This window comes from Malaclemys terrapin, chromosome 2, assembly GCF_027887155.1.
Source record: "Malaclemys terrapin pileata isolate rMalTer1 chromosome 2, rMalTer1.hap1, whole genome shotgun sequence".
In the NCBI taxonomy this organism is placed as follows: Eukaryota; Metazoa; Chordata; order Testudines; family Emydidae; genus Malaclemys; species Malaclemys terrapin.
In genome coordinates, this window is record NC_071506.1 from 227789713 (window position 1) to 227812765 (window position 23053).

General features: G+C 39.1%; 2 protein-coding genes across 2 annotated transcripts in view; one reads left to right on the forward strand and one right to left on the reverse strand.

Moving 5' to 3' along the window:
- The first annotated feature begins 197 nt into the window (after window positions 1–197).
- TOMM7 (translocase of outer mitochondrial membrane 7) lies at window positions 198–12759 on the forward strand. Its single transcript, XM_054020984.1, has 3 exons — window positions 198–369; window positions 9825–9873; window positions 12531–12759. The coding sequence occupies exons 1-3, from the start codon at window positions 267–269 to the stop codon at window positions 12544–12546; spliced, it is 168 nt and encodes a 55-aa protein (XP_053876959.1). The 5' UTR covers window positions 198–266; the 3' UTR covers window positions 12547–12759.
- A 6692-nt stretch (window positions 12760–19451) lies between these two features.
- The window catches only part of IL6 (interleukin 6), a 49042-nt gene continuing 45440 nt past the window's right edge, over window positions 19452–23053 (reverse strand). Inside the window, exon 5 of the mRNA XM_054017633.1 lies at window positions 19452–22832. Within this exon, the coding sequence (XP_053873608.1) occupies window positions 22641–22832 (192 nt within the window). The 3' untranslated portion in view covers window positions 19452–22640. The remainder of the gene's footprint in view (window positions 22833–23053) is intronic.

Below are 23053 nucleotides of genomic sequence, written 5' to 3' on the forward strand. Positions count from 1 at the left end.
AGGCACCGGGAGTCCAGCCCGCTCTCGTTCCGCCACAGGTAAAGGGCCTAAGGCGGGAACGAGACGCTGACACTTTCTTCCATTCCGCGCTCGCCAAGAGGCTCCCAACGCTACGCCCCTTCCGAGTGTGTCCGCGCGGCCCCGCCTCCCCCGCGCACTGTGACGTGGAGGGGCCTGAGCAGGTATCCACGTTCCCGCGGGCGCCGCGCCTGCGCAGTTACAAGCCCTAAGGCCGCGCGCAGCGCTCCGTCTTTCGCGCTGCCGGGATGCCGAAGCTGAGCAAAGAGGCCAAGCAGCGGCTGCAGCAGCTCTTCCAGGGGGGGCAGTTCGCGATCCGCTGGGGCTTCATCCCCGTCGTGCTCTATCTAGGTCAGTGCCCGGCCCGGAGAGCGGAGCCTGCCTGGTCACGAGGCCCGCTTGGCCGCGTGGGGCCCGGGGAGGGAACACTGCGCCCCCCACCCGCAGCTGGGGCGCGGGCTGGAGCACGTGGGTTAGCCCCTCACCGGTCGGGGGGGGGGGGTAGTGGGACATTCCGGGTCACGCGGGGGCCAGTCCCGCACCCGCAGCGGTTGTTGCCGGTTGGGCGGAGGGGCTGGCGCGTTCGGGCCGGAGGCCTCGCCTGACTCCTCCCTTCTCGCGGCCGTTGGAAAAGGGGGCTCTTGATTAGCCTTTAGTCCTGTGGGGCGGAACCGCCGCTTCCAACGGCCGCTGGGCGGGAGGGCCAGGCCAGGCCTCGCCGCTCCAGAACCGCCCTTGCCAAGGGCCGTTGCCGGGGAGACAACGCCCAGACCCGCCCCTTTCCAGTGGCCGCTGGGGAGGGAGACAAGGCCCCCGTGTGCTCCAGAACTGCCGCGCCCCATAGTTGCAGGCAACAGGGTGGAGTTTGACACTTAAGTGACCTGACTTCACCTAGACCTGGGCTCTGTTCCTTTAGGCCAGTGGCCTCAACCTTCCCACACTACTGTACCTGATTTGTCTCGTGTCCCCCCAAGTTTCACCTCACTGAAAAACCTGCTTGCTTACAAAACCAGACATGACAATACAGTTGTCACATCACACCATGACTGAAAAATTGCTTGTTTTCTCATTTTGTCTGCATGAAATTTTAGTTTATACTGACTTTGCAAGTGCTTTGTATGTAGCCTGTTGTAAAACTAGGCAAATATCTAGATGAGTTGATGATCCTCTGGAAGACCTCTGCGTACCCCCAGGGATGCGTGTATCCCTCGTTGAGAGCTACTGCTTTAGGCAATGGCCGTGTCGGGGAGGGGAGTGTAATTTTTATACATGTTAAGTTTTAATTAGTAAAGACAAGGTTTTAGGTTCTGGCTGCCAGCTACAGGCTTAGTCCTGGTCTACTCTTAAAAATTAGATCGACCTAGCTATGTCACTCTTGGCTTTGAAAAATATTGCATCCTAGGCGATGTAGTTAGGCCAGTGGTTCTCAAACTTTTGTACTAGTGACCCCTTTCACATAGCAAGCCTCTGAGTAAGACACCGCCCCCATATGAATTAAAACCACTTTTTGATATATTTAACACCATTATAAATGCTGGAGGCAAAGCAAAGTTTGGGGTGGAGGCTGACCGCTTGCGAAACCCCCGCCCCCCCATGTAATAACCATGTGACTCCCTGAGGGGTCCCAACCCCCAGTTTGAGACTCCCTTAGTTAGGCCAACCTAACCCTCACTGTAGACGTAGCTAGGTTGATTGAAGGATTATTCTGTCAACCTAGCTGCCACCTCTGGACGCAGTAGATCTACTATGGTGATGGAAAAAACCCTTCTGTGAACATATGAAGTGTCTACACTATGATGACATGGGTGCAGTGTTGTTGCTGTCATGTAGACATGGCCATAGAGAAAAGATGCCCAGTGCAAGAGCTTTGTTTGCATAGCACCAAAGTATGCTGGTCAAACTTTAAAAACAAATGATGCAAAGTCTCTGCCCTAAGGAGCTTAGCCTTAGAAAAAAAGAGTTTGTGGTGTTGTGATTGAAATGCAGCATGAAAGTCTGATTAAAAGGTCTTTGTTTTCCAATTAATAAATAACTGGAAAAATTAGGTCTTCTGTGTCCCCTATGTACTCTTTAACAATTGCATATGTTAAATCTATTACAATTTTGTGGATAAAACATCTTTATGATCAGTTTAAATTTAAAAACTTAATATTCAAAAATTTATATGTAAATCACCTGAATTGACATTGAAAATCCCATCCTAGGAAATTACTCAATCACTCAACATTGGTCTTTGTCTGCCTTACTGCTTGTCTACACAAACAAGTTGTACTGGGTTAGCTACATCAATATACCGTCTGTACAAGAAGGAGAATAAGCTATATTGGTGTAGCTGCATCCACTCCATAAGTTGTATCAGAAGAATTGATTTTACAAAAGAATCACATTTCTAACAGAAATAGTTATACCATTGTAAAATGCACATGTAGACTGGGCTTAAGTGACATGCCCGAGATCACCTGGGAAGTTTGTGACGGAGCTGGGAACTGAACCTAGGGCTCCCAATTCCCATGGTAGTGCCCAAATCTTTGGACTGTTGTATACATTAAATGTGTCAAGAAAGCAGTGAATCAATATGTTGACAAGCAACATGCCATATTTCCATGGCAGCTTCATCTATTTCTTCTTATATATACTTGTCACAATTTGTTTGGCAAGTAAATTATTGAAATAGATTTATCCCAACTCGTTAATCTAAAATCTGTTTTATAACATGCTTATGTTTGAGATGATTGGTAATACATCCATTTTAAAGTGGATCGAAACCACTTCCTTTTGTGTACCCCTCAGTGCATTCTGTGTGTTACTCTTCATTTATTGAATGTACTTTGGGAAGCTTTTACATAAGAACAGCCATTCTGGGTCAGACCAAAGATCCATCTAACCCAGTATCTTGTCTTTCAACAGTGGTGCTTCAGAGGGAATGAACAGAATCATTAAGTCATCTGTCCTTTGCCCCATTCCCAGCTTCTGGCAAATGGGATAGGGACACCATCCCTGCCCATCCTGGCTAATAGCCTTTGATGGACCTATCCGCCAAGAATTTATCTAGTTCTTTTTTGAACCCTGTTATGGTTTTGGCCTTCACGACATCCTCTGGCAAAGTTTTCCACAGGTTGACTGTGCATTGTTGAAGAAATACTTCCTTTTGTTTGTTTTAAACCTGATGCCTATTCGTTTCATTTGGTGACCTCTAGTTCGTGTGTTATGAGAAGGTCCTTATTTACTTTCTTCGCACCAGTCCTGATTTAATAGACCTCTATCCTATCCCCCCCTTTGTCGTCTCTTTTCCAAGCTGATAAGTCCCAGTCTTATTAATCTCTCCTCATACGGAAGCTGTTCCATACCCCTAATCATTTTGTTGCCCTTTTCTGAACCTTTTCCAATTCCAATATATCTTTTTAGAGATAAGATGACCACATCTGCACATAGTATTCAAGATGTGGGCGTACCATGGATTTATATAGAGGCAATATGATATTTTCCGTCTTACTAACTATCCCTTTTTAATGATTCCCAACGGTATGTTAGCTTTTTTGGCTGCCGCTGCACATTGAGTGGATGTTTTCAGAGAACTATCGACAGTGACTGCAAGATCTCTTTCTTGAGGGGTAACAGCTAATTTAGGCCCCATCATTTTATATGTATAGTTGGGATTATGTTTTCCAATGTGCATTACTTTGCATTTATCAGCATTGAATTTCATCTGCCATTTTGTTGCCAGGTCACCCAGTTTTGTGAGATCCCTTTAACTCTTCGCAGTCTGCTTTGGACTTAACTATCTTGAGTAGTTTTGTATCCCCTGCAAATTTAGCCACCTCACTGTTTACCCCTTTTTCCAGAACATTTATGAATATTTTTAATAGTACTGATCCCTAGTACAGACCCCTGGGGGACACCACTATTTACCTCTCTCCGTTCTGAAAACTGACCATTTATTCCTACCCTTTATTACTATCTTTTAACCAATTACTGATCTATGAGCGGACCTTCTCTCTTATCCCATGTTATGTCTTTTTTTTAAAAAGACTCCAGTTATTTCTTTAATCCTGCTGCCTAATGTTGAGTCTGAATGTTCAAACTTACCAAATATACTCGTTCATAATTTGAATTATTTTTAGTAAAAAAGGAATGCACCAGAGAAGGGGGTTGGCTTATGAACGGGTATAGAGAGGGAGAGGTGGGACACAGCCCCTCTCCCCAACAGAGGGAGCAAGGAGAGGCAGCACAGCCAGAAGGGAGGAGATGGGGCCAGAGTCTCTCCGCTTCTGGCCACGCTGCTCCCCTCCTTCTTCCCCCTCCCCCCCGCCTCCAAAGCAACTGCAGCTCCGGGGCTGCGTGCAGTTTCCTCACCCAGATGTGGCCCTTGGGTCAAAAAGTTTGCTTCCCCCCCCCCTCCCCCGGATTAAATGATAGGAATGTATACACAAAAAAGGTTGCATGTAACTTTGGTCTGTCTTTATTTGGGAGGCCTTAATTGTGTAACCTTATTCTAGTTTCTCTGACAGAACTGCTTAGACTTTCTTTAAAAAGTCCATAATCTGGAATTCCTTTGCTGAAACACGAGAATGCTTTGTTCCTTGCACAGTGTGCACTCCCCTGGAGTCCTGCCTTGTAAACAACATATTGAATAAGTTATGCACATAATGAAGGAGGTTTTCACTCTTTTCACACTTAAACTGCAGCATGTTTGAGGTGGCAGCCTTCTTCCACATACTAAGTAACTAACTTAGTTCAGTACATTTGCACATAGCCTTCCTTTTCTTAGATAATTGGTGAAAAGTATTTTTTTTTTAAATCATTCCACAAATACTGTGTATGCATAAAATGTACTTTTCCCTTAACCCCTGTGACTCTGTTAATTAAAAAACAGTTATCACTGGAAGGCTCGCTCCCGAGACTACTTGCATAATTTGAACTTTCTAATAAGGCAAAATCAGTGTTACAACTTTATATATATATATATAATATATATATATATATATATATATAAATTTTTTTACAGTAGTAAACAAATGTTTTGCCCTAAAGCAACTGAACTGTTTTGTTAAAACTGCAAACCAAATCTTTTGTCAGGTAATGAACAGGACTAGGAAACTTCAGCGTGAAAAGTGAAAGTTTCAAAAGTTGTAAGCTACTGAAAATAGGATTAGAAAGGAAATGCATATGCACCTTTAAATACAATTGTCATGTTCCTGCTATAATGTGATTGTCCTTTTTGTTGCTAGAGGTGTATTTTTTGTTTTAAGAAATTTAATAGACTGGCATTAAGTTTTCTGAAGGAAATATCCTTAATGCTGTTATAAAGTATAGTAGTTCAAAATGAGAAGTTGAAGTGCAGACTTCATCTTAGAATTTTGTTAAAATCCCACAAGACACAAAGGAAACTAACATCTTAATTAACATTTAAATGAACCTATTGTTTCTACTTCTGATAAAATCAAATGCAAATTAAATATTATTGCCCTGAACCAAATATAGGATCACAATGGATAAAATTAAATGATATTTTTAAATTAAAAAAGTTAGGGTATGTCTACACAGCCGACGTTAAAGCGCTGCCGCAGAAGCACATTAACGTGGCTGTGTAGTCGTGGCTCCAGCACTGGGAGAGAACTCTCCCGGCGCTGTAATAAAACCACCTATGTGAGGGGAATAACTATCTATACTCTCACTTTACAGTGCTCAAATTTGCATCACTCAGGGGGGGTGTTTTTCACACCCCTGAGCGAAGAAAGTTTCAGTGCTGTAAGTGGCAGTGTAGACAAGGCCTTCATTTTTTATTTAAATTGGATTTGTTTTAGATATATTTTTAAAAGAATAAACCTGTTTAAAATTTGAAACTGACAACCTTCATTAAGCCCAAACTTACTATAATCTATTATTGTCATTTGAATTGAACAAACAATAATATTCAAGCAGTACATGTTTGCCAGCAAAGTTTTAAGAAAATTAAACCACTGAATTGGTGGAAGTCGCTGGCTAAGCAACTGGAACTGGAATTTGTTAAAGTGCTAAACTAGTTTCTGACAGCAGTAGCCTCTGGCAGGTATGAAGAGACTATTTTCTTCATTTCAATTTATTCAATTTGATTATTCAGAGTTGAGAAACTTATTGGAAGTTAAAGCAGGAAAGCTTGTTTTCTTCTTTCAAACGAATAAAAAAAAAAAAGAGGTGTGAGATGATGAGACTTCTTAGTTCTAAAACCTCAAAAGACATGGTGATGGAAGGAATCAGTTCAATTTACTAACTACAGATACTTGCTTTTTAAAATAAATTACTTAGTTTTAAATGCACATGTTTGACTAAGCTATTTTCCCTTATGTATCCAATACATTTAAGATTGTTTTAGTTAGCTAATTATTGAAGATGTTATTTTTGTACCTTTTTATAATTGAATTCCAATTTCTATCCAAATGCAGCTTGACACACATCACGAATAAAAAAAATAAAAAATTAGTAAACTAGTAAATAAAAAAATGCATCATTCACCATTTTCTGACATAAGAGAAATGTGAAAATCAAAGAATCTGAATAAATGTATGTTAAGCAATACAATTACATTATTATTTATACACTTTTTTTTAAAAGCATTTTCCTGGTTAGCAAACAGTAGCAAATTTAGTGTAAAGGCTATATTTAGTTGAAAATAAACATGTTTTCATGTTTACCAACCAATGAGAATCAACTTTTCTCTAGAGGGAAATAAAGACAAATATGAAATTAAATTAAAATAATGATTTTGATCAAAGTTCTCTGCTTGCTGACTTAAATCTTGTTTTAAGTTGCAGCTTGTATTGGAGAATCAGTTCTATGAGTTTTCCCTTTAATAACTGTCAGCAGTCCAAAGTGGAAAATACAGCAAATGAAAGTTAATGAGTCAGATTCTTCCTTGCATTCTCAAATCATACTTTGGCTGTTTGTTCAAGGTCTGATCTAAAGCCCAGTGAAATCAGTGGAGGTCTTCCCATTGACTTCAGTGGCCTGTGAATCACACAGGCCCTTAGTAATTATCTATCAGAGGGGAAAGACCTTTCTTTATAGAAATGGTACAGGATGGTGTGTAAAATATATTTTGAACATTGCATGTGCTTCACTTTTCCAAACTTTACTATAAATTTGCAATTTGATCAATATATTCAGTGCCTTTGAAGCAAAAAGCATCTTTTTTTTGTAGCACAAGGTTACTTCAATAAATTAGAATTTTTTGAATTCTAGTTGAAAGAGTTAATCCCCAATACAAATTGCTTTAAAAAAACAAACAAACAAAAAAACCTGTGCATTAGCAGACTGTCAAGTATCTTATTTTCTTTACAAATCACAGTTTTGTGTTACCTTTTAAATAGCACTAGTAGTAATGTAGGATTTGAAGAGTTTATTTTTAGTGCTGGCACAATCGTTTTTAATTGTGCTATGAATGGTGCTAACAATTTTTAATTCATTTAAATTAGGGCTGTCAAGCCATTTAAAAATGAATGGCAATTAATCACGCAATTAAATAATAGAATACCATTTATATAAATATTTTTGGATATATTCTACATTTTCAAATATATTTCAGTTACAACACAGAATACAAAGTGTACAGTGCTCACTTTATTTTTGATTACAAGTATTTGCACTGTAAAAAAAAATAGTATTTTTTCAATTCACCTAATTCAAGTATTGTAGCATAATCTTTATCATGAAAGTCGAACTTACAAATGTAGAATTATGTACAAAAAAAATGCATTCAAAAATAAAACAATCTAAAATTTTAGAGCCTGGAAGTCCACTCAGTCCTACTTCTTGTTCAGCCAATCACTCAGACAAACAAGTTTGTTTACATTTGCAGGAGATAATGCTGCCTGCTTCTTGTTTACAATGTCACCTGAAAGTGAGAACAGGTGTTCCAATGGCACTGTTGTAGCCGGCATCGCAAGATATCTATGTACCGGATGCACTAAAGATTCATATGTCCCTTCAGCTTCAACCACCATTCCAGAGGACATGGGTCCATGCTGATGATGGGTTCTGCTCGATAACAATCCAAAGCAGTGCAGATCGACTCATGTTCATTTTAATTATCTGAGTCAGATGCCACCAGCAGAAAGTTGATTTTCTTTTTTGGTGGTTCTTGTTCTGTAGTTTCCGCTTTAAGTCTTCTGAAAGCATGCTCCACACCTCGTTCCTCTCAGATTTTGGAAGGCACTTCAGATTCTTAAACCTTGGGTTGAATGCTGTAGCTATCTTTAGAAATCTCGCATTGGTACCTTCTTTGAATTTTGTGAAATCTGCAGTGAAAGTGTTTTTAAAATGAACAACATGTACTGGGTCATCAACTGAGACTGCGATAACATGAAATATATGGCAGAATGCGGGTAAAATAGAGCAGGAGACATACAATTCTCCCCCAAAGAGTTCAGTCACAGATTTAATTAATGCATTATTTTTTTAACAAGTGTCATCAGCAGGGAAGCATGTCCTTTGGAATGGTGGCCAAAGCATAAAGGGGCATATGAATGTTTAGCGTATCTGGCACGTTGAATACCTTGCACTGCCAGCTACAAAAATGCCATGCAAATGCCTGTTCTCACTTTCAGGTGACATTGTAAATAAGAAGAGGGCAGCATTGTCTCCTATAAATGTAAACAAACTTGTTTGTCTTAACAGTGGGCTGAACAAGAAGTAGGACTGAGTGGACTTGGAGGCTCTGAAGTTTTACATTGTTTTGGTTTTAAGTGCAATTATGTAACAACAATCTACATTTGTAAGTTGCACTTTCACGATAAAAAAAGATTGCACTACAGTACTTGTATGAGGTGAATTGAAAAATGCTATTTTTTTTATCATTTTTACAGTGCAAATATCTATAATCAAATAGATTATTGGTTTCAATTACAACACAGAATACAATATGTATGATAATGTAGAAAAACATCTAAAATATTTAATACATTTTCAGTTTTCAGATTAATTTTTTTCAGTTAATAGTGTGAGTTAACTGTGATTAATTGACAGCCCTAATTTATATTCAAATATACTTTAAGGGCTACATAAATCCTGCATCTGATAAACATCGCTTGTTAAAGTACACAGGTAATGTGTTTAAAAATATTGTGGAAAAATATGATGTGATGTGATTGGCTATTTGGAGAGTTGCGTAACTTGCTAAAACTGAATAAACCTGTGCATACAAATTTAAATTTTTGGAAGTACGGGGTGGGAGGGGGGGAGGAAGGAGGTGAGAGAGAAAATATAGACTTGTCTTTCACTTTCCTCTTCTTGACCTACAGTTTCCTGAGTGGATTTTGTTCCCTCCTGTTTCTTGAAAAGAAAAGAAAGGAAAATCTTGTTTCATGACATATTAATGAGAGTTTCAGAGGGACCTTAAATGGGTTTTCCCATTTCTTTCTTCTTTCGCTTAATTAACTTTACCCATTGGTTCTGTTCCCTGCACAATTCACCTTATGATTAACAGCTGGGGGATGCTTATACTAGCTAGAAGTAATCTGAGTATCGTCTTCTAAATGTTATGTTGCTTTCTGAACAAGATAACAAAAGATGTAGCTTTAGCATGGGTGATAGAGGTTAGTCATTATGAAATTTTAGAGCAAAGACACAGTCCATTAAAATACGGCTAACAAGATGTGCTAATCTTAAAATATTGAGAAGAATGTGAGGTTTCTATACTTGTTAGAGTATGATTTGTGTGTATATAATTGTTTTTTGACAGCTTTTTTTAATTTACTTAATTTGAGAGTGGGGAAAGAACCCCAACTGTGTTTTGGTTAGCTGCTGATATAGGTATATATTTGTTATTTCAGGTTTTAAGAGAGGTGCAGATCCTGGAATGCCGGAGCCAACTATTTTGAGGTACGTATACACATGCAAAAATAATGCAGAAAGCTAGGAAAGAAAACAAAACTTTAGGCTCAGATGTGTCCTCCTCCCACCCCCCTCCCCCCATCTAGGCATTAACTGCCAGGAAATGCCATCTTCCTTGATCATTGTCATCATAGTTTGAGAACTTCCTTCATTATGGGCTTCTTGTCAAAAGTGAATTTTTAATTAGCTTGTTAGTCATTAAAATAGTGAAAGGGAGAACTAGTAAGTCATGAAAGAACTTGAAAATTATTTAAGCACCACCACTGTGCTCCAACAAGTCTGAAATGAAGTTTGTACAGTGTGAAGGCAGGCTGTGCTATAGGAGGGTATTTATCTCTCCTTCTCATAAGGAGGGAAGGAGCCCCATATCTTGTCCTCTGCAGCCACAAATGGTGGGAGAGTGTCTCTCTATGCGCATTGCAAATGGTGGGTGAGTGTCTCTCTCCACGCATGCAAAGTTCTCCAACTGAATATTTTATTTAATTTTTTTTTATACAAGAGTGATTTGGGTTACTTCACATTTCCCCTCTTAAGCCTGTGAGTTTACTGCTCATTTAGAGTTTTCATAGCTCCTGTGTTTATTATGCATTCTTTTTATATGAGCTCTTCCTCCTGCCCTTCTGAACAGCTCCACTGCTTTCTATTGAAAATTTAAAAAAGCAAACAAAAAAACCACACACCCAGAGACATTCTGGAGTGGGGATAGTGCCATGTACTGCAAACTGGCCCATGCTGCTGAATAGACAGGCCAACTACACGAGCAGCTTTCCAAGTCCTCTATTACATACCAAGACTAGTAGGCTGGGTAATTGTATATTATTAAAACTCTAGGAGAGAATCATTTATGTGAAAGTGTCTTATTACTAGAACTACAAATAGTGCATTGATGTGTAGTATTTGCTGCTTTTTTGGAATGGGATAAATGAGAGCCACTCTAACGGTCAGATGGCATAACACTTTCACTACCTTTTTTTAATCCAAGCAGCTCTAGAATTGATATGACTGGGAGATAGTTAATATTTGGCAGGCCTTACTAGGAAGTACCTTTGAACAGTCTAATTAAAACTGTTTTTGATTGATGGAGTTGTGACCTTTTGACAAATAGCGGCTTACGCACATACAGTACTTTGCAAAGCTTATAGTTATGCAGCTGAAGAATGTTGTGCTTCACCGCTAACTTAAGGAATGAAGCTTAGTAGTGACTGAGTCAGATCTCCCTGGTATACTCTTGGTGTTATGAGATAATATTTGCAAAGCTCCTTGAGAGAGGGATTCTTTTACCTTTGGAATGGTGTTCTAGTGTTGTCCAAGCAAATATGTTAACCTGAGAGGGGAGCAGTTCTTTCTAAAAAATAAAATCTAGATAATTCCGTTTAAAAAGGTACATAAATAGAATTAATTTGTCAAATTAAGCATGCAAAACTCTGGAAATGAAAGTTAAGGTTAGACCCATGTGAGTATGCATTATGATAGATTAAATTACATGATCGCATAAAAATATAATGTAATATGTTTATAAAGCACACAGGGAATGAGAAAAGGTGCCTGCCTCATTTAATGGATATCTTGTAAGTTTTATATGAGGTATATATTGTATTTTGAGAAACAGATAATAATGTAAATTAAAGATTGTATCCATGTATGTACACAAGAGGAAAGAGTTAACATTGTTTCATTCCTACCTTTGATTAATCTCAATTCAACCTTAATGTTCTTCAAATACTGTCTTTTGAGGAAATATTAATGCACCACATGTAAATATTGGGTTTTATCTGAAGATCTTCACATGGTTTAAGAAGAGTAAGCCTCACAACATCTTTGAGATAGGGACATTCTATACCTGCTTTATAGATGAGGAAACAGGTGCAGAGCAGAGAAGTTAAGTGATTTGATGATGATTAGACAAATGCTTCACTGTAACTCTTTTGTTTATTAAAAAAGACATTCATGGAAGGAGGCCAATGCTGCTTTTTTTTCTTTTTAAGTACTGAATAAAAGGAAGTGAAAAATCTTGACAAATGTCTTTGTTGCAGTGCCAGTAACTTAGTAATACTGTACCGAAACTGATTAATATAAAAGGATAGTATACTAAGATATTATTGAGCCCAGCCAGGGGGCCAGATACCCACAACTCCTCCCACCTCCCCAGAGCCCAGACACTCGCTCCCCCCTTCTTCCCAGAGCCCAGCCGTGGGCCCCACAGCCCAGACACACACACCCCTCTACCCCTCAGAGCCCAGGGATTAGGAGAAACAACCTGATGCTCCATCCCAGACTTGTGTGGAGTTTCCTGTATGCTGCCATCTCCTTCCCTCAGGGCATGCTGGGAACTGCAGCTGCCAGGAGCCCTCTAGCTCCCTTCCCTTGCCCCCGCAGTGTTTTCTGTGTGCGAGCTGGCCTCTGTGGAGTGGTGGCCAACAGCAGTGCAGCCCATTTCTGTGGGGGGAAGAAGGAAACGCTGCGTACACAACATGAATTTCTGCAAAATTCTTCATTGCACAGTAGTGCAGTTTTCCCCCCAGGTGTAGTAATGTGCATTGAACCAGAGTTGTACGTCCTGTCTTGTGTTTAGAAAGACCATGTTCTTTCATTTTTACTTTAAAATATATATTACAAATCTAACTTTAATTTTCTGTCTATTTTAGTCTACTTTGGGGATGAAAGATTGGTCATACTGTACAGGAACCATTTGATGGACAGAGAAAATGAAGATGTGAACCTTCACAAGGCTAAGGAAGGAGTACACTTTATCACATTACACTAGCTGGCCTGAACAGCTTTCTGATGGCATAGATGTACATACAACAAAATGGAATTTATATTGACCTAATTTTTTGGTTTACAGTGAAATTAAATAAATACAGTATGAATCCATGTGTATAGTCTCTAATCCTTTAAGGTTAATTAATATAATGGGGAAAATCTTGCTTTTTTAGTTTAAAAAGTAATTATTTTTAAATTGAATGTCACGCTTTTTAGTGCAAGTGTATTGATCCTTTTAATCTACAGTGTTATCCTTTACACCCCGGTGTGTCTTGAAGTTTCAGAATACAAGTTCACTATAAAATAACAGAAACTAATTTACTGTTAGTATGTCTCTAACCTGTTGCTGTCTTCTAAGGCACTTCATCATTCAACCTTTCTACTTAATTCTTGCTTATTGTGATCTTCCGAGCACAGGCTGTTCTACCATCCATCACTTAAGATTAGTCCTTTGAGTATTATGAAGTGTAAAGCTGTAATTACCTTACTTTTGTAATCTAAGGCTGTCTATACTACCATGGTAAATTGACCTATGCTACGCAACTCCAGCTATCTGAATAATGTAGCTGGAGTCGATGTACCTTAGGTTGAGTTACCATGGGGGTTGAGAAAATCTCCCGTTGATTTACCTTACTCTTCTCGTTGGGGGTAGAGTACATGGGTCAACTGGAGAGCGATCTGCTGTCAATTTGGCAGGTTTTCACTAGACCCACTAAATCGACCACCGGTGGATTGATCTCAGAGCCTCAATCCCGGCTGTAGTGTAGACCTGCCCTAAGTGTCAGTATTGTCCTCAAAAACAACGAAGAGTCCTTGTGGCACTTTAGAGACTAACAAATTTATTTGGGCATAAACTTTGTGGGCTAAAACCCACTTCATCAGATGCATGGAGTGGAACATATAGTCGGGAGGTGTAAATACACAGCATATGAAAAGATGGAAGATGCCTTACCAAGTGGGGGGTTAGTGCTAATGAGCCAATTCAATTTAAGTTGGAAGTAGGCAATTCTCAGCAGTTGACAAGGAGTGGAAATCACTTTTGAAGTGTTCTTCTGGTTTTTGAATGTTAATTCCTGATGTCCGATTTGTGTCCATTTATTCTTTGGCGTAGAGACTTTTCGGTTTGGCTAATGTACATGGCAGAGAGGCATTGCTGGCACATGATGGCATATATCAAATTGGTAGATGTGCAGGTGAGCAAGCCCCTGATGGTGTGGCTGATGTGGCTAGGTCTTATGATGGTATCTCTTGAATAAATATGCGGACATAGTTGGCACCAGGGTTTGTTGCAGGGTTTGGTTCCTGGGTTAGTGTTTTTCTGTATGTGGTGTGTAGTTGCTGGTGAATATTTGCTTCAGGTTGGGGGGCCTCTCTGTAAGTGAGGACTGGCCTGTCTCCCAAGGCCTATGAGAATGAGGGATCATCCTGCAGGATAGGTTGTAGATCCTTGATGATGCGCTGGGGAGGTTTTAGTTGGGGGCTGTAGGTGACCGCTAGTGGCGTTATGTTATTTTCTTTGTTGGGCCTGTCTTGTAGTAGGTGACTTCTGGGTACCCTTCTGGCTTTGTCAATCTGTTTGTTTCCATCAATCTCAGCCTGGACCAGTCACACACGAGATCCACTTCCTAGACACTACAGTGTTAATAAATGATGGTCACATAAAATCTCCCGTTGATTTACCTTACTCTTCTCGTTGGGATAGAGTACAGGGGTCGACTGGAGAGCAATCTGCTGTCAATTTGGCGGGTCTTCACTAGACCTACTAAATTGACCGCCGGTGGATCAATCTCAGAGCGTCAATCCCGGCTGTAGTGTCAGAATTGTCCTCAAAAACTAGAGGTCCTTGTGGCACTTTAGAGACTAATAAATTTATTAGGAGAACACTTCAATCTCCCTGTTATTCAATAACAGACTTAAAAGTGCAAGTTCTTCAACAAAAAAAAACTTCAAAACCAGACTTCAAGGAGAAACTGCAGAACTGGAATTAATTTGCAAACTGGACACCATCAAGGCCTGAGAGAGAATGGGTCACTACAGAAACTAAATCAATTGGTTCGTCTCTAAGGTGCCACAAGTACTTCTTGTTTTTACAAAAACTAATTTCCCCATGCTAAATACTCACACCTTCTTGTCAACTGTTTTAAGTGGGCCACCTTGTTTACATTGGCCTCATTAACACTACAAAAGTGATTTCCACTCCTTCTTGTCAACTGTTGAGAATTGCCTACTTCCAACTTAAATTGAATTGGCTCATTAGCACTAACCCTCCCCCCCACACACACTTGGTAGGGCAACTCCCATCTTTTCATATGATGTATATTTATACCTCCCTACTATATGTTCCACTCCATGCATCTGATAAAGTGGGTTTTAGCCCACAAAAGTTTATGCCCAAATAAATTTGTTAGTCTCTAAAGTGCCACAAGGACTCCTCAGTGTTTTTGCTGATACAGACTAACACGGCTACCGCTCTGAGAATTGTCCTCAGACTTTGTGAGTAGGATATCAATGAGCCTTATGTTGATAGCTCATATTTTCCTCAAAGCTGTGTTGGCTGGATGTTGTTAAAGCACCTGTAACTGCTGTCTTTTCTAGTATTGTCTTCTAAGAAACCTAAGTATACTGGATATGTTTGCTAGAATTATAGCAGTAACTAATTTCTAAACTTGAAGTTAGTGAATGTAATGTAGTGAAAATTAAGAAACAGTTTCCACCAGTTAGCTGAACAGTATACATCTGGATTAAAGTCTGAGCTGGAACATAAAAACACTTTTCATATCTGCTTTGCAGAAAGTAACTTTCTAAAGACTGCTTCTTAATCATACCAACCATAAGACCTTATTTAATCTTACTTAGTCCATGTCTTATGTTGCCATTACTGTGAATAGATATGCAGAACATTTGGGCCATGAAAGTTTTAAAAATACAAAATAATAATTGCTCTTTTAGAAAAATGAATCTAGGAATTATTTAACAATTTTTTGCCAATAAGATATTCCTTGTATTTCTCCATTATTTGCAAACCCCCAATGAAATTAAAGATATGAAGTATCTGTACAGTACCTTGCACTTCACTATAAAACAAAGTTTTTTTTCTTTATCCAACTCTTATCAGCAAAAACCTTACTAGCTTTACAGCCAATTAAATTTAAAATGTTGTAAACTAAAACTGTTTAAAATACATGTTTAAGTAAAAGTTTGGTCACAGCAAGTACAAGCTCTTAGTATATATTAAAATAAGAAGAGTACCTTTGTGGAAGTGTATAACATACAAAATTTTATGTCTTATGTAAAAACAATGGTCTGGATGAGTGCATAAAACGTATTTCTAATGCAGTATTATAGTTAAAACACTATTACACATTCCTTGTGACTAGGGTGCCCAGATCTCCCAATTTTATAGGGACAGTCCTGATTTTTGGGTCTTTTTCTTATATATGCTCCTATTACCCCTCCCACCCCATCCTGATTTTTTTTTTTTTTCCACACTTGCTGTCTGGTCATCCTACGTGTGATTGAAAATTCCTAAAATGTAGACTAGGTTATGTAATCATGCTTTGAGTAGTTTTGAATCTACCCTACTGGAGAGTTAGTTCCAACTCTATGCTGCTGTCTTTTTTTTTTTTTTTTTTTTTAAGTTGGCAATAAGTTCTTTCCCTCCCCCCCCCCCCCCCAGGATTAAAGACCACATCCTGAGAAAATACGTGACTAATTTAATTTTTACAAGTGACTAGTTAATAAATTTCTAAGGGCCCATTTGTGCTGTGCAATGGCCAGTCCGTAAATTGGTAAAGTATGAACTTGCATACATTATTTCTAGGTTCTACTTACATTAATATAGTATTTTCCATTTAGGAGATGGATATGCAGAGCAAGAAAAGGTCATTGCTTAGAAGAACAAGGACATGTACTTTCTTTTGGGCATGAAATTAACTGTTCAAAAGGGCTTTTTTGAGTTAAAAGCTGCATTCAGCTGGTGAGCAGATATACCAGCCAGGGAGGTCAAATAAAGTCCAGACTCTAGTTCAATTTAAATCCCTGGTCTGAGACTTGGTTTATTAAAGAAGATTCCCAAACAGGATCACACTTAACCACTGTATTTGGTTGCAGTCTTTCCAGAAAGATAGGGAGAGAAGTAAATGCTCTTCCTCCTATGTCGTAAGATTCCAAGGCCAGAAGGGACAATTGTGATCATCTAGTCTGACTTCCTGTATAACCTAGTCAATGGAACTTCCCTCAAATGATTCCTCATATCTAAGGCTACATTTTAGTCAAGGGTATTTTTAATAAAAGTCATGGACAGGTCACAAGCAGAAAACAAAAATTCACAGCCCGTGACCTGTCCATGAATTGTACTATATACACCTGACTAAATCTTGGGGTGGCCTGGGGGGATGCTGGAGTGGGAGCTACAGGGGGAGTTGGGTGGGGATGGGAGGCTCCCTACCTGGCTCCTTGTGGCTCCCCGGAGCGGTGACCTGTCCCTTCCACAGCTCCTATTGGCCTGGAACCACGGCTAGTGGGAGCTGCAGGGACGGTACCTGTGGGCAGAGGCAGCATGCAGAGCTGAGGGAGGGACATGTTGCAGCTTTTAGGGAACCCCCCCCCCCCAAGCTAAGGGCTGCCCAGAGCCCTCACCCCCTCCTGTGCCCCAACCCCCAACCCTGAACCCCCTCACAAACTCTTGCTGCTGCTGGGTGGGGGGAGGGTGGTGGCCTGGAACTGCCCCACCAGTGGACAGTGGGGCTGGCCCAGAGGCTGCCCGAGTCGCACTGGCCCCTGCAGAAGTCACAGAGGTCCTGGAAAGTCACGGAAGCCGTGACCTCCATAACAAACTTGCAGCCTAACTCATATCTTTTAGAAAAACTACAATCTTGAATTAAAAGTTGCCAGTGCTGGAGAATCAGCCATAACTTTTGGTACATTGTTCCAGTGCTTAAATGTCCTCACTCTTGCACTTTATTTCCAGTCTAAATTTGTCTAGCTTCCAGTCCTTGGATCATGTTCTACCTTTCTCTGATAGATTGAAGAATCCATTATCAAATATTTTTCTCCCTGTAGGTACTTTGTGATCAAGTCACCCCTTAACCTTCTCTTTGTTAAACTAAATAGATTGAGCTCCTTGACTCTGTCATTATAAGGCAGTGGTTTTCAAACTGGGGTACATGTCAGGGTGTACATGAGAAAAATCCCACAATGGTGAACAACTCACTCTATTTAGTAAGACTTGGCAATCTAATCATAGGTATATTATGACTCTCTCAGATTGGAGTATGCAGTAGGACTACATTATTTGGAAAGTGGTATACAGCCTAAAAAGTTTGAAAACCTCTGCTGTAAAGCATATTTTCAACTCCTATAATTATTCTCAGGGTTCTCTGAACCTTATTCTATTTATCAGCATGCTTTTTGAATTGGAGACACCAGTACTGGACAGTGTTCAGCCGCAGTTACACCAGTGCCAAATGCAGAGACTTGAGATTCCCTTGTTATACATCCAAGGATTGTATTAGCCTTGCTGGCCCCAGTGTTGTACTGGGAGTTCGTGTCCAGCTGATTATCCACTATGACACCAAAATCTTGGTCACTGTTTATTAAAACACATATTGTTTATTTGTGCCCATCTTACCAAGCAATCGAGATCCCTCTGTATCAGTGACCTGTTTTCTTCATTATTTACCAATCTGAATTTGTGTCATCTGTAAACTTTATAATTGATTTATGTTTTCTTCCAGTTCATTGATAAAAATGTTAAAATAGTGTAGGGCCAAGAACTAATCCCTGAGGACCACAAGAGAAACACCCTCTCAAAGATGATTTCCCATTTACAATGACATTTTGAGACTTATCAGTTAATTAACTTTTAATTCATGTAATGTGTGCTGTGTTAATTTTATATCATCCTAGTTTTTTAATCAAAATGTCATTCAGTACCAAGTCAAATGTCTTACAAGAAGTCTAAGTATTATGTCAATGCTATTACCTTTATTGACCAAACTTGTAATCTCATAAAAAATCAAGTTAGTTTGAAAGGCTCTATTTTCCATAAACCCATACTGATTGGCATTAATTATATTATCCTCCTTTAATTTTTGATTAATTAAGTCCCATATCAGCTGCTCCGATATTTTGCCCAGGATTGATGTCAGACTGACAGGCCTATAATTACCAAACTCATCCCATTTAGACTTTTAAAACATTGGTACAACATTAGCTTTCCTCCAGTCTTCTGGAACTTCTCAACTGTTCCAAGACTTATTGAAAATCAATATTAACAATGTTCTTCATTAACATTAACATTCCGTGCTTCTCAACCAGCTGTTTTAAAACTCTTGCATACAAATTATCTGGACCTGCTGATTTATAAATGTCTAATTTTAGTAGTTGCTCTTTAACATCCTTCTGAGATACTAGTGGAATGGAAAGAACATGTTCATATGATACGACTACATCATATTTTCCACCAGAGCAGAAATATTTATTGAACACTTCTACCTTTTCTGCATTATTATTATTGATAATTCTACCATTTGCATCTTGTAATGGACCAGTACTATTGTTAGGATTCTTTGTTCATAATGTACATTTTAAAAATTCCTTATTGTCCTTAACTCTGCTGGTGATAGATTTCTCTTTGTGTCCCTTTTGTGTCTCTTACCAATTTTATAGAATTCCTAGCTTCAGTTTTATATTAATTACTATTGACTTCCCCTTTCTTCCATTTGTTATATTATATATTATATTATTATATATACTACTATTTATAGCTTCCTTCACTTCTCCTCTAAACCAGGTCAATTTTTTAACCAGCACAGCTTTCTTTCTCAATTGTAGGATAGTGGCTTTCTGGCCATCTAGTAAAGTATTCTCAAACAATTCCCAATCATTCACATTTTTCTGATTAATTTCTTCCATCCAGCTGATTTGGCTCATAATTATTTTCAGTTTTGTGAAATTGGTCATTTTAAAGCACCAAGTACATACATTACTGCTTTGGACTTTATTCTGTTTGTGCATTGTAAATGTGATCAAGTCATGATCACTTGTACTTAATCCACCATTGATTTTTCATTCTGTGATCAGTTTCTCTTTATTTCTCAAGATGAGATCTAAATTAGAATTTCCCTATGTGGGATGCAATGCTTTTTGAGTTAGGAAATTGTTGTCTATAGTAAGAAATTCTGAGGATGTTTTAGGAGTGGGAGTATGAAACTTCCAGCACTGTTACTCAAATCAAAGTCACTTATGATTACATAGCTTGTTTTCCTAAACATTATAGATAGGGGACTAGAGCCCTTTAAGAACCAAGTGTGATTTGGTGGTCTGTAACAGACACTAACTAATACCCCATCTTGTACTTTCTGTTAGGGCATTGATCTGTAAGCATTCAAGATCATTTTCTTCCGAGTTGTCAGCGACTCAGAAAGAGGTAATGCCATTTTTGACATTTTGTCCAGTTGATCCTTCATAACTAGGTTATAACCATTGATTTTAATAGTCCAACCATGTGAATCATCCCACCAGGTTTCAGTAAAATCAACTGGATCAAATATGTGCTCATAAAGCAATGCCAACTCCTCTTGATTGTTAACTAGGTTCCCTAGCATTGGTGTATAGGCAATTAAAGAATTTCTTCTTTTTTTGTCCTTTGATTAATTTTGTTTTCTTAACATCTTGATTTTGTGCTAAATGAGTGCTCATGTTTTCCCCTTTTTACTCTTCCCTTTTATTATTATTCCTCCTGAATATACTAGCCAGCCTTCCCCTGAGGAGGTTGGTTCTCCTTCAGTGAGATGGATGCCCTCCAAACTGTACAGCTCCCTCTCCTCATAGAAGATGGACCAATGTTATACAGAACCCAAATCTTCCACGTTCTTCCACTTACCTAGCCAGCAGTTCACTTTCAGAAACTTCTGTGTTCCTTTGCTTGTGGAACAGGAAGGATCTCTGAGAAGATTGCTTGGATATTCTCCTTTAGCATGCTTCTGAGTTCCCTGAAGTTCTCTCTTATCTGTGAGCTATCCCATGACACAGCATCATTAGCACCACTATGAACTCTCCTCATTGGATCCTTGTCCATTGACTTCAGAAGCTTATCCAGTCAAGACTGACATCTCATGTCTTGGCTCCAGGAAGACAGAATACTGTCCCATTGTCTGCCTGTCTTTGCAGAATATGATTTTGATTCTTCTGAGTACTAAATGCCCACCAAGGATCATCTGTCTCCTGGGGCAGTTGGAGATCTCTTTTTGTGCTTGCTTGATTTTCTTACAGTTTGGGCTGAGCTGCTATCCACAGGAGTGACCCAAACATCTCTCCAGTCTCTCAGGCCAGTTGGATTTTGATAGAGAGCTTCCACAGTTTCCATACTGAGAACCTGGCATTGATTGGAAATTTCTAGCTCTGTGGAATTCCTCTTGGCTCTCTTTTCTCTGGTGACCACAGCCTGCCCATCCTTGTCTGTTTCCAGTCATGTAGAATGCTGCCGTGACCTCTTGCCTCTGGTGGTTATACATTGCCAAGCCTCTTCTCTCTCTCTCTCTCTCTCTCTGACTTTTTGGTGGCCGTCCTTGAACCTGGGGTACTGGTGTTTCTCAAACCTGGCTGTCTAGGAACTCCTCAGCTTCTCTGATTCTCCATAGCGCTTCCACTTGACCTTCCAATCCAAGAATCTTTTCTTCCAGTGCAGCCACCAAATTGCACTTCATGCATAGGAAGTCCCTTCTGGCTTCAGGCAGGAAAGAAAACATGGGACATCTGTTGCAGGCTTATTGCTGGTCACCTTGAAATTGCACGTAAAGCTGAACCTGGAAGGAAAGCATCTCACATTCGCTCTCCAAATTACCTACTTTACACTGGACAGTACAAATGGCAAATAAATGATTTGTACATCAAATGGATCCCTTTTTTATATATGGTACAGCATACAGAGCCTTCATTAAATATTTTTTCAGTGGCATAGATCCCTCTAGCAATCAGATCTGTTACCCTGGACTGTGTTTGTCCTCCATTAGGGCAAGGATCAAGACTCCTGTTTCCTTTATATGTGCTGCTGTAGATTGTTTGCTGGCAGGGGGATATATTTTTCTAATATCTGCATGTGGATCATTTGAGGCAAGTTGCCATAGGTGTTTTTGTTAATGGTTTTCACCTTTAGTCTAACAATGTGGGATGACAGTAGTGGTTCTCAACCTAATTAGCATTGTGGGCCACATATGCAGAATGTGTTATGTTTGCCACATCTACAGAATATATATACTATCTGTATGGCCCTGAAGATGTCACATGGGCTGCAGGTGTGTGCTGATTGGCCCGCAAGCGGCCCGCGGGTCAGAGATTGAGAACCACTGAATTAGAGTTTGCTCCTGTTAGGTTGATTTTTATCATTCTTTTTAATAATTGACTCTTTATGTAGCTGTTTTTAGAAACTTTGATCTAGTTACCCAAAAAAATAATAATATTCCAGAATGGCTGTTGAATGAAGGCAATGTAGAATATAAATAATTCTAGGGGTGAAGATTGGGTATATCAGAATTCCATACTTTTATTTAAATACATACAAGCTAGTCTGTTTTTTAATCTGCTTTTATTTTTCTTTAAATATAAATAGATGTTAAATACTCTCTCACACATTTTCAAAGCACAAATTACTCTTTTCATTTTACATACAACATACAGCCATCTCAAGTGAATTTTTTTTCCTGAATATTAAATGAAATCAGCTTGTATTGTAAACAGTGGTAATAAATACTGGTTGTGGTAGTAAATATTGAAATAAACTAGACCGTTTAAATTATCTCTAAATCCTGGGAAAATAAATAGCAATATTTTTTTAAAAATAAATATTTAAAAAAACAATAAATACATTTGTAAAAGGAAATCTTAATAAAATATAAACTATTCTGATTACTTCTGGTTCTTAAAATAGAACAACATTGTCATCTGCCACATGACAGATTTTGTGATGAAGGAATGTGCCTGAATTAAAACATTCAAACACTGAGATTCCTGGAGTTTTTCAGATATCGAACAGCCCTCACAGTTTTCTCCATGAATGAAGTAAAGTCCCGGAGGATGAGATGGGTGCTGATTTTCTCTATCCATTTTTTATTTGACTTCAGTTTTGCAAAAAGTGTGCTCTGGGTAGCTGGGTCTGGCATGATCACTGCATCAGGATTTTTCACCTATGACAAAGAAAATGAAAATACATTGGTTATAATACAATAAAATGTTCTTGATGGAAAGGATCTGCCTTTATGCATGTGAAAAATGCAAAAGATGCTTACAAGAAAGCACATGCTTTTCTTTGCTGTACTGTTGGGTCAGCAGATAGTCTGACGGGGCTATATAACTTTATTTATCCCCACTGTCATCTATGGTACTTGTTTCATTTGTAGCTGGTACT